Source organism: Monodon monoceros, unplaced genomic scaffold (genome assembly GCF_005190385.1).
Source record: "Monodon monoceros isolate NGI ecotype Baffin Bay Population unplaced genomic scaffold, NGI_Narwhal_1 Super_Scaffold_20, whole genome shotgun sequence".
Classification (NCBI taxonomy): Eukaryota; Metazoa; Chordata; class Mammalia; order Artiodactyla; family Monodontidae; genus Monodon; species Monodon monoceros.
The window spans coordinates 289,779-302,419 of record NW_021703777.1 but is presented as its reverse complement, the minus strand read 5'-3'; the positions used below and the strand labels follow the sequence as shown (position 1 = coordinate 302,419).

General features: G+C 44.0%; 1 protein-coding gene across 5 annotated transcripts in view; it reads right to left on the bottom strand.

Annotated features, from left to right (window-relative positions):
• Positions 1-2,642: 2,642 nt before the first annotated feature.
• GUCY1A1 (guanylate cyclase 1 soluble subunit alpha 1) overlaps positions 2,643-12,641 on the bottom strand; it is a 58,474-nt gene continuing 48,475 nt past the window's right edge. For all 5 annotated transcript variants that reach the window (XM_029235727.1, XM_029235726.1, XM_029235728.1 and 2 more), the window contains exons 7-9: positions 12,222-12,365; positions 7,424-7,578; positions 2,643-3,566 (exon numbers count right to left, since the gene is read on the bottom strand). In XM_029235727.1, the coding sequence (XP_029091560.1) occupies positions 3,365-3,566; positions 7,424-7,578; positions 12,222-12,365 (501 nt within the window). In that variant the 3' untranslated portion in view covers positions 2,643-3,364. The remainder of the gene's footprint in view (positions 3,567-7,423; positions 7,579-12,221; positions 12,366-12,641) is intronic.

Genomic DNA, 12,641 nt, shown 5'->3' with positions numbered 1-12,641 from the left:
CTTCCAGAAGCTCTCGCCTCTCACGGTGGGAGGATTATTCTTCCCCTTCACAAGAGAACACGATTTCCCAGGATTGAGGAAGAATTCCAGCAGAGAATGTAGGTCGCAACACTGTAAACTCTGGTCTACATTTACCTCTTGATGTTCTCTGCCGAGTAAAGCAAGCCGTCCCTGCGCTTTTAGCCTGTTTGGACAAGGGGATCGCACTTTCCTATCGTCTCTGCAGCAACCTGAGGTTTGCTTTTGCAGGACGTGTTACGTCCTCCATTACAGGCTTTGCAAACCCTCTGGCCCAAGCCCCTCCGGACCGCCCTCCCCCCGCCCGTGTGTCACGTGTGTCACACCGCATCCTTCACCCTGCAAACCGGCCTGCACTTCACTTGTTCCCACGCAGCCGGCTCCACGGGGAAACGCACCCAAGCCCACCAGCAGGCACGACAGCTCTTTATGTTCTGTGGTTCGGGAAAGGGCCGTGTCCTGTAGAGTCCCTTCCACTGAGGAATGACGACGTATCCAGGTAAAGCCCACCATTTACAGCCGCAAGCATCCAGCGGCTCATTGGGCGTGGCTTTCCAGCCTCACGCAGCCTTAGGCATCGCTGGGGCTTTGCAGGTGGCGCTCGCGGGGCGAGGGCGAGTCTGCCCCCAGCCACTCCGCACGTCACTGGGCCTTCCCTTGCTAGCCCACCGGCCCCGGCCAAGCAGCCTGCTCTGTGCCTCACCATAGCTGCCCCGGACGGACTGGCAACGTCAGGGAGGAGGGATTTGGAGGACGGGCCAGTAGAACGCTGCAACAGCCCTTCCCACCCAAGAAGTCATGGAAACAACAGAACCTGGCGTTCTTAGGAGGAACCGGTGGCTTGGGACCCACATTATATACATTTTAGGACAGTTCACTTGGCAGTAAGATTTGGAACCCTTGGCTCCCAACCCTGTCAGAGACCCTCTGTGTCCATCCTTTTCTGCATCCTCAACCCCACGCCAGCCTCAAGCCCCCGTCCGGGTCCCTCACTTTCCTTGCGAACATACCCTCGGGCTCCGTCCCTGCCTACCCTCAGTGGTCTGGCCATGAATACGTCTCCCTCACCTCCACCCTCCAAAGTGGATCAGACAGAGATGGAAAAGGGATTCCTTAAAGTTTTCAGCATCCAAGTTGCAGATTTTGAGTGCATTCCATCATGGAGATGTTGTATGTCCATCTTGCTTAAGGGCTCTGAGGTATCCCATAGTTAACGAGCCTTTGCAGGCTGGTCTGGGGAATCTATCACAGATGACTTAATGTTTTCGAGAAAATACATTTTTGGTAACTTTTTATTTGGATAAAATATCAAACTTATGGAAAGGTTGCAGGAATAGTACAAGGAATTCCCATGGAGCTTTTACCCAGATTGTTCACATTTTCCTCCATTGGTTCTGTGTGTGTGTGTGTGTGTGTGTTTACACACACACACACACACACACACACACAGAGAAAATATTTTTTGAATTCTAATTAATTTACAACTTTTGGAACATAAATTATTAGCAAATTTGGGTCTGCTAAAATAGGTGATAAATAAGACACATTATTTTATGCTTTTTAATTTCCCTTAATTCCTAGTATTTTCCCTGTAATAAGGGCTCATTTCCAGAAAGAAAAATGTATTTAAGTCTTTACTTTCCTTTTAAATACTTTTATTAACTTCATATAATTGTGAGACTATGTTTTCCCGAGGCCTGTGATACTCTCCAATAGTAGGATTGGTATTTAATGAGCCCTGTTCAGTACCTCGAGACACTGGAGCCTCACTAAGTAAATAATAATTATTGTGATATGTATAGTAATACGCCAGGGATGCTAGAGGCCAGCCAGTAATGGCCTTTATTCCCGAGGTCACCATGGACTGGCCTGGGGACTAGTGGAGAGAACTGTTAAAAATTCCAGCTGACTTACCCCTCAGATCCCCAAATAAGAAAGAGTTCAGTGTATCTATAGCTCTGCTAATACTGATTTAAACCCTGTAATGTTCAGCTTTCTCTTGCTTTGAAGTTGCGTTCTTTTTAAAATCAGATCCTTATCTCCAACCAAACTCTGCATGTTACTTAGTTCACCAGAGATCTTAGACTAACATTATTAAAAGTTTACTTTCCAGAAAAGTGTTTTGAAATTTCTACAATGAAATCACAGCATAATTTTCTTCATCAATATTAACATCCTCTTTAAAAATATCATTGAATTAATTTCGCTAGAATAAAAAATTCACAGATGTGTACTTAAGACAAAGAGTCCTGATGGTTCCAAGGACATATATACACACCAAAGTGTTGAACACAAACACTTAAAAAGTAAGCTATCAGCCAAAAGAACCCACTTCTGAACTCCAGATTTTCCTGATGGGACTTTACACGGCTCAGCCTGGCAATGGAGGGTGTCTGCTGAAATAGGTCCAGAGTACTGCTGTACGCTATGATTCATTCCCTGAATGCTGCCTTTACTCCATGTTGCTTCTGGGTAAAGTAAATTAGAATAATATTATTGCATTTTAATGTAGGCTGTAACCCTCTTTTATCCTGAAGATTATGACACAAAAATGAATTAATAGAAATGAAATTGCTCTTATGAATTAAAATAGCCTTTCCCATATACAGACTTTTTAAAATGTCAAAAAAGGAAATATTTATTGTTACGACACATTACGTTGTGGAGAATATTTTTATAAAATCATCTTTGATATTTACAGAAGAACTACTTTAGATTCATATTGCATCTAACCCATAATGGCTTATTTTCTCTAATAAAAAGAAAAAAGTGCAACAGAAGAAGCCTCAATCTGTTTTGTTATGTATGCTAACAGTTAAATGAGGAAATGTAACAAAATGCAGACTTGAAAGGTTCAAGGAGCTTAGGGTATCAAAGACTATGGTTTCTATTCAAAAAGCGTTTTTAAGGCAACCAACACTATGAGAAGCGCTTTGATAACCAGGGTGTTTGGCCAGGGCAGAAGGCAGGCGACTCCACCAGGCTGTACAGGTCACGACAATCGCCCGATATATGAACAAGGCGCTCAGTTCTGAGTATAGGTTATAAGCTATTCTTATATATCAGAAATACTCCCCCGAAGTCACTTTTTGAGGCTTCTTTCTTTCCTTCTTTCTTTCTCTCTCCTCTCTCTCTCTTTCTATCTCTCTTTCTTTTTCACTGAAGAGTTGAACATTGAGGTGAATACATTTTTGTCATGTTAAGTGGAAGGAAAAGCAGGTGGTGACTTAGTTCCCAAAATGTTACCACCGCTCCTGAGCTCGCTGCCATCCCAGTGTGCTCTCAGAAGGTCCACACACGCTCCAAGGACTCAAACCCAGAGACTAACAATTGGGTGTATATTTGGCTAATCTATTCCCGATGCTTTGCCTAAAAAATTGGCATTGGCTTCCTCAACATCTTTCTTCTGGAACCATGGCTTTGAAGTTGTTCCTTGTTGATAAGCTTCCAGAAAATGACAGATTCCAGGAATGTCACTAGGAAAGTTTGGTGGGAGTTCCTCCCTTGATCGAGGTGTAAACACAAAACCAGGACAGTCTTTGAGTAATCTGGAAATATTGAAACACAAATATTAATCATAAAACTTAAGACTGACATAACTGTCTAGTCAAGAAAAGGTGACATAACTAAAGGAACATTCCTGAGAATATTAATAAACCAGCCATCTTCAGTGTCACTGACAGGAAAAATCCTAATGATGTTTATAAGCATCTTCACAGAAGAACGGCAAGAAGTCAATGCACAGTAACAGAAAGCCCTACCAAATAATGTAGTTCACTCATATTAGGAAAGATAACTATCAAATAGTCTTGTAAAGGTATCATCTATAATCTATAGAACAGTGCAGTTCACAGCAGTGGGGGAAAAAAACCCAAACAATGCAAAAAGTCTAATAATAGCAAAAAATACATGAAAATAATGTTACAGAACTGGAAGAGTTGAAAGAGATAAGACATTGTCAATTCATTCATTTTCTAAATATTACTGAGAAGTAAGCTTGGGCAAGACCTTGTGAAAGAAAATTCTATATAAGATATATATCTACATATAAAATGTGAGAGTAACTTTGGGATCTCGCAATAGAATTTTTAGGAATTCCAAGTTAGTAGGACTAAAGTGAGATTTAGTTGTATATATCGACACTCTACTTACTATCTGATATTTGCAATATATTTTCTTCTTAAATTCTTAAGAATTAAATTTCACCTTAAATTCAGATGTTCTACAGGCTTTTATTATTTGCTGCATTTGTCCATGATGATAAACTCATTTGAAACTCTAATCATTTTGATTAAGTTACTGTCTCCTCTTCCCACTTGCTTCCCTAGCTTTCTGTCAAATGCAAACTTAATAAGCATCTCTCTGATCTATTACTCAGGCCGTGGATGGAAACTGGCTGTAAACCAGCTTCTGCAGAAAATCTCTCCTCGTATCTCCCCTTCCACTCCCCAGTCTGCAGTGAAAAGAGTGACGATGCTGCACGAGACTTGGGGATGCTGACGCCCCTCTGTGTGCTGAGGAAACCGCTGCACAGAGGTGCGGGTCTCAAGGATCACAGACCTCAAGGGAGTGTTCAATCAACTAATTTTTATCAGTGCACCAATAAATATGTAGTCTGCAAAATCATAAGACTAATGAAATGATATTTTAGTCATGGATTTGTAAATATTTTGAGTACCTATTATTTTCAAGGCACAGTATTTGGTAATATATAATGAAAAATTACAGAATTCCACACAATTGAAAGTATAAGCTTCAAAGTCTGGTAGATGTAGGTTTGAATAACAGCAAAGATGTCAGATTTCTAGCCTTTCAAATGGGGATTAAAATAATACATGTCTCTTAAGACAGTTGTGAAGATTAAATAAATTGAACAAGATTGATTAAGCATCAATTAGATATCACATAACACCCGTCATATTGGCAACAATCAGTCTGATAATATCAGTCACTGGGAAACAGAAACCTTCAGGCACCGTGGATTCTATTGGTACATATTACCAATATATACCAACAGACTGGTGAAATCAATCTGGACAGCTAACTGGTGCTTAGCAGAGCCGAAACTGGGTATAGCCCACGATCCGGGAATACCATTCGTAGGTATATTATCTAGACACATATGTTTAAGAATATTTATCAAATCACGTTGTGTAATAATGAAAAACTGGCAATCCTCTAATTACCCATGGATAGAAGACAGACTGGCTTATTTATACTCTAGAATACATATTATGTCACACGCACATATGGGGACATGGTAGATTTATCTCATACCAGCTAGTGAGAAACAGCTGTTAAACACTCTGGAATTCTGCAAGCCAGTTAAACCATCGGTAGCCTGAAACCTGCCACGGTGATAGTATTTACACCTTAAAAACTGGTAAAAGCTAGAAGTCAGGGAGTATCCACTTCACTCCGCAGGCTGGTTTACCAGCACACCACTGCATTAGGAATACTGTAAATAAATGAACCAGATTTTTGTGAACTGGATTTATATTTCATCAAGAAAAAAATCTCAAAAACATAGTATTGAGTGGATTGAAGGCAAGTTGTAAAAGGGAATGGGTGGAATCTATTTTCCTCTGGTTTTATTCTTCTATCTGGAGCATTCAGAAGTGGCTTTAAAGCAAATCACTTGAATGTATGAAGAGCCTCGCTCCAGATCGCACATCTGGTAAGCCCTGTGCTGTAGGACATGTCTTCTGCCTACAAATCCCATGCTTTTTAAAGAGACTTACAGATGTTTTGTTCATTAAATCATCTTTTTAAAAAGATCCAAATCTGTAAGAAAAACAGGTTGGAAAAATAAAACCATTTAGAAGAAAGCTTGTGTAAGATCCAAGAATAGTAGCCACAGTCCCAGGGCAGATGCTCACATGTGGAGGGAGGTTTTCTTTATCCCTCCTGACCGGACATGGTTTCCTGCAAGTGGCTGCATCAACTCTCCTAATTCGGTCATCGTCCCATAATCCCTTATTCTCCTTGTTCCCTGGTGGAATTCAAGTCCTGCTTCTGTGTCACTGGTCAACTTTCCCGCCCGCACGGGGCACCTGCCAGTTTTGTCTTTAATGATCCTGCATCACTGCACGCAACCCTCCCTTTAATCCACTGACCCCAAACTCAAACGACATTGAACCTAGTGTCTGCGTTCTCTGCACTTCAGTAAAAGCAAACACAAATGCGGGAGACTGTCCTCTAGAAGAAAACTCCTCATGACATTTAAAAGAAAGGAATGTCTAATTGCCATTCCATTCTAAATTACTGATCAGAATTTGGAAGTGGAAGTTTGAAGGAAATGGATAGTTTTGGTTGTGGGTATGCAGTCTGTGTCCTAAAGTTACATGTGCTTCAGAAATATATCAAGGAAGTTAACACTTCCTAATATTATTGTATTGGGAAACGTCATCCCTGAATTCAGTGTACTATCAATAAAGCTCTGCAAAGAAATAATTACCTTTCATATTTGTATAACTTATAGAATCTCCACTTGTCCTGAACTTAAGAAACACAGGATGAGCTGAGATGAGCACCTGAGGGTGTGTCCAGGGCGGGTGAGGAATGTGTCTGTGAAGACGCGGCCTCTGACTTAAGGTCTGATGTGCGAAGGAGGAAAGCAGGGGATGACCCGGGAGAGAAACGCAAAGCAAGCATCCTCCATTCAGGAATCGGTTTGGCAAGCGTGATGCATAAAAACGAGGCCAGGATGCAGGAGATCCATGAAATAAGGAGGGAGTGGAAGAAACCTTGGTGGTAGGGTCTGGCGGGACTCTGGTCAGAGGGAACACGTGAGTCCGTGGTTGCACATTTAATTTTGTTCTGGCTTGTAAGGCCGGGGGACGGATCTGGCCTGTGCTTCACGAAGAGAACATGGGTACCACGTGGAGGGGAGCCTGGGTGTGAGTAGCGCCACGTGCAGCACACTCACCTGTGGTGGGGGCGGGGCGCACACGGGGAAGGCGAGGGCATGCCAGGGTGCTGGTGCCAGGGACCAGGGGCACGGCGGCCCTCTACCGCCCAGTCAGGAGACTGATGGAGCTTGGCCGGTGGGAAGTGGATGTCTTCGGGGTGGGGGGTGGGGGGTGGGGGGAATCAGCTGTTCTAATAGGATCGCATTGCCTGTAATGGGCCAATTAGTCACCCGAGCAGAAATACAGGTCAGAGCTTACGAGTGGAGATTCTCAGTGGAGAATCATGGGTCGGGCTGGAGATCAAAGTTCCCACGAGGCTAACGCGCAGTTTAAAAAGAAAAAGTTAAAGTGAGGATGATACAAGTTATGGCTTTTCTCTTCCTTTAAGATGATCTAAGCAAGAACAAGTTATGAAGAATGAAACAAACCAATGGACAAAAATGACGACTGCGTATGAATGAAAATAGACTTCAGGCACTGAACGGGATCCATACCTGTAGGTGGTAGGGCTGACGTTGATTTTCCGGGGGACACTGCAGGACTCGAACTTGTTAGCCAAGGTGACATTATTTCCAAAAAGGCAGTAACGGGGCATCTTAACTCCGACAACTCCGGCAAAAACCGACCCAGAATGCAGTCCAATGCGCATCTGAAAGCAAGAGCAACGCAACGTTCCGGTCATGGGTGAACACTGCTGCTAGTCAGCGCCGGCTGCGTGCCTGTCGAAACCACCGGGCTTCTGGCTCTGCCCACAAGCCCTCCTTCCTACAAGCCTGCAGCCCATCCCCTCTCCTCGCCACCTCCTCAGCCCCGCCTCTTCATGCTGCTCACAGAGCATCCTTTATCTCAACTGTCCTCCGCATCTGAATCGAAGCCCCCCACGAACGGACCACAGTCACCATGGTGACCAAAGTGCCCGTGGACTGTTGACGTGAACCTGCTCTGTCCGTCGGTGAGAGAGACCTGACTTCCGGCGCCCAGAAGTTGTTTCCCAACACGGTCAGAGGGGTCCAAGAAGCCAGTGCTCAGGACGCAGAGGGCGGGTTTTTAGGTGTTTTGCTTTAAAAGGGCCTTTGTGCCAAACACTACCTCACTACTCAAATGACCGAGTGCAGAAAGAGAATTGTAATATTTAAGCAGAAAATGACGGAGGAAGCGGAAAGCTGGCATTGCTGACGCCTGCGTCACAGTGACTACACACACGTCAGTCAAAAACATCTGGACCCGAGGAAAACCAGAGTCCTGCCGCATCAGGATAGGCTGAGGTAAACGTTGAGACACCCTGAAAGCTATCAATGATCTGGAGAGCAGTTAAGACAATGTTTTAAAGTGGGATCTTCCGGAAGCTCCAAATACTGGCCAATCTCAGAGGAGGTACAGATTTTAAATTACTGCTGCAACGAAGCAAGTTAAAGGGGGGATGTTTCAAATGACAGTCAGATACCATGCACGTTACTTTCAGTTCTATGTTTAGCTGACCATTTGAAACAAGTTTTATTAGATGTGCGTATTGTACACAGAGGCCAAGTACTCAGTGACTTAGATGTCCTTTAGAATCCAGAAGACTCCAGATCTCCCTAGTTTTACAGCTAATTTCAGATCTCTTCTAGAAACTTCTGAGAATCATTGGCTTATAACAAGTCAAATCATGAATTCTGCAAAATTTTCAAACAAAAGCCCTACATCATGAATCAGGAAATTTGTATTAGAAACCAAAATGGTGCTGATAGCTGGTGCTCTGACCTACAATATTATATTAGTTTCAGGCGCACAACACAGTTATTTCATATTTTATAGATTACACTCCCCGCAGAGTTGCCATAAAATAACTGTACTTGATGTGCGGTCCATGACATCCTCGTAACTTACTTATTTCACACCCAGTTGTCTGTACATCTAACCCTCACTCCCACGTTCCGCTCCCTCCACCCGCTTCCCTCTGGGACCACTGGTTTCTTCTCTGCATCTGGTAGTCTGACTTTCTCTAAATCTCCATATCTCCCTTGTACTCTTTCCTCACCTAAAAAATGCAGGGTTGGATTCTTTTTAAAGTTCCTTCTTCATCCAAGTTTTACTTTAATCAGAAAAACATAAATGTCTATTACATTCTGGCTTTTTCTTCCTTAGGAGAATGTGGTTCTATATGTAAACACTATGACAGTGAACAATGCAGACACATAAAATAAGGTGACAAAAGGCTATCTTCTGCTTATAAGTATCAGGCAGAATTTTAGAAGTTTTTACTGACTTTGGGCACTCTTCTGGTTAAATCAGTTTCTCTCTTTGTACCTAGTCACTCTAGCTTTTCTTTTTTTTAACATCTTTATTGGGGTATAATTGCTTTTCAATGGTGTGTTAGTTTCTGCTTTACAACAAAGTGAATCAGCCATACATATACACATGTTCCCATATCTCCTTCCTCTTGCGTCTCCCTCCCTCCCACCCTCCCTACCCCACCCCTCTAGGTGGTCACAAAGCACCGAGCTGATCTCTCTGTGCTATGCGGATGCTTCCCACTAGGTATCTACCTTACGTTTGGTAGTTATATATGTCCATGCCTCTCTGTCGCTCTGTCACAGCTTTTAATACGACAAGTTTACTGTTTCTATTGCATAATTAATATGGAAATGCGTAAACATTTCCTCTTCGTAAACATCCAAACAACGCAGACAAAGCCAGTGTCTCTGCTTCCTCCCCTGCCCCCCAACTCCCCACCCCCAGCCCTGAATCTCACTCTCAACCCCAAAGCTTCCTTATACGGGGACTTTTCAAATTTACAAGCACAATAATGGTCCAAAGTTTAACAGGCCCGTCACGCCCCCAGTGGAAACCTGCTGGGGAGTCTCCCCTTTGGGGCCACTTTTGATGTAGCCCCTCTGCACTCAGGTTCTGGGGCTGGGAGGGAGGCTCCCAGAGCCTGTGTCGGAGTTCACTCTGCACCTTCTGACTCAGCCTGGCCCTGGTCTCCATCATGAGATAGCGTCCACCCACCCACCGTCTTCCAAGTCTCAGTGGGTGGACGTTAGTGAGGAAGTCGGTAGGAATAAGTGCATAGATGGTTTGTACATACAACACGCTGGAGAAAACATAGAGTTTGAAAAGAAAAAAAGAAAATATTTCCTATTCTTTCACTGTGATTCCATGCCGTGGGGCAGGAGGGTAAGAAACACATGACTCCAAATCTGGATCCGTGAGAGACTCGACTACTCTTGTCTAGCAGTGAATTGTGGATGCCTTTTCATAATGTTGTTATACAGATTTTAAATAAGATGATGTTTAAGTCACAATCTGCTCCCTGTAATACACATTAGTGCTTCTCTCTCTACTAAAACTACTCTGCACTTCTGCGTCTGTGATATTTCATGAGTAGCCCCTAAGGCTGTCAGGTATTTCCTAGGACTGCAGGTCAATACAAAGAAAAAGGTGGTTTAACATCTGACTTTACAGCTCAGTAAAGCTAAACTATTATCACCCAGGTAATTATCTTTGAAACTAGCTATAAATAATTCTTGCAATTGCGAAACTCTAAAAGTGTATTTCTACAAATATCAAAAACCCCCCATGCCACTAACCCCCCTGCCCCAAACATACACATCTTATTACAAAATCCGTTTATGTGGAGATCACTGGTTTTATTATTAATCGGGATATTTTAAGCATTTACTTTGATGCTATGAGTTTCCTCACCAAAAAAAGACAAAACAACAACAACAAAACACAAAAAAACACATAATTCTCTTCTAAAAAAGTATAGAAATTAAGCATCTGGGAAAGTCAGATACTGTGAAACTTTTAAAGCACAGTGGAAAATTATGTCGCGTTCTTCCTATTGAAACCTGGGGTCTCAGTCTTCTCCCCTGTGGGCAGGCTTAGGGTTGCTGTGACCATTAGGACAAAATGGATGTGTCACAGTGTATCTCCTCAGGCCAGGGTATAAAGGCCATGCAGTGGATGCAGACCTGTTCACCGGGACGTGGCCCCTATGTGAGAAGTGGGATGGCCCTGAGGCTGCACCAGCAGAGCGTGACAGGTGAGCACCTGGGCTGATAGTCCCAGCTGGGCCCCGCCCTCCGCCAGCCCCACCCAGGGAACCAGGCCGGAGAGTGAAGCTCTGGTTCAAGTGGTATAATCCCAGCTACCCGACGCGCCCTCGACCGCTGAGCTGCCAGATGCTGTGAGAAATGACGAGGTATTCCTGCTTTGCCTCATCCAAATTCCGACGCACAGAATCAGTGCAAAATCAAAGCTCTGTGGTTTTACGCCACTAATTTTAGGGAAGTGTGTCACACATCGGTATGTAACTGGGATGAGAGTTTACTTAGAAGATAGCTGTGAAGGCTTACACATACGGCTTCTGTTAACAGGGAAGAGAGCCCTGGCTAAACGTCCAATTTTTTCCCTCCTTCTCTCTATATTTTATATCATGCCACATAGGATTCCATATTACTTCAAAGACCCATTTCTGAAGGTCATCAACTGAGACTGTTCTATGGCACATTCACTTCAAGTGGGACAAATAAGGATATTCCACTCATGTTTTATCTATTAAACAATGGTTAGCATGTTAATTTTATTTTCTCATCTGCTATAAGACATTATTATTCTGGGATATGGCTCGTCTAGAAATTTTGGAATTTTATGCGTCCTGGAAAATATTGGTGGGTTAGCAGCCCACTTCATTCTCGTGTAATTCCTCCCCTGCAGGGCTCAAAAAACTAAACATTCCATTTTCCAAAGTCCCTTGAAGGTTCTAGATGTACTTAGGTGTGGTGAATCGGAAGCCCTTGCCTGAGCTCTGGAAACCTGCATTTCTGCCTGCACTCCCGGTGTGAGCACGGCTGGGGAAGCCTTTGTGTTCTCTGTCCCCTGCTTAGCAGGGAGCCCAGTTGCCAGTCATTCATTTTGGAAGAGTCGTGATGCGGTATTTCCACGTTGCTGATGCAATTACAGTAGCTGCAACTTTCTTCTACAGCCAGCAGTGGACACAGCTGCTTTCCGAGCACAGTGCTTCCCTGCCTGGCTGTGGCTGTGTGGTTCTGGAACCAGCTTCCAGGTCACGGAGGAAGCTGTGGTTCTGAAGTGTGGGTTTGGGAACCATTTTTTCAAAGCTCAAGCCATGGATGGCATCTTTGGTCTCTAAGTGATCTGTAAACCATTTAACACCGCGTAGTAAAGCAAGCTGGAGATTTGCTCTCTGCCACTAAACCCTGAGGGATGCACCATTCTGTTGGGATCTAACTAGTCAGCATTTACTGTCCTGACATCTCCTGGCCAGGACGTGATACGCCTCACCTTGATGGGCTCTCCGTGGGGAGACACCACTTCATCAGAGAGCTCCATCATCTTCAGGGCCATCAGTGCGATCCGAACAGCGTGGGTGTCACTCTCTTTGTGCAAGCCCCCAGCCACACAGTATGCATCGCCGATGGTCTCCACCTACACACAACGGATTTTCCACGTTACAAACAGAAGCTGAGGAAGCATCACAGTGCATATCATAGAGCAGAAATTAAGAATCATGCAGCAGACACCTCAGCGCTCAGGGCCAATGGAACATCAGAGCAAATCACAGACTCTTGGAAAAGGCTTTCCTCCCCAGGAAACGCACAAGGTGAGCGGCAGTGCCGCGCCGTGAACACAGTTTCGGGAGGGGCTTCTACTCCCAGGATCGCCATTGACTCACCTCCTTCTTTCCCCACCACGTAAAAGGGC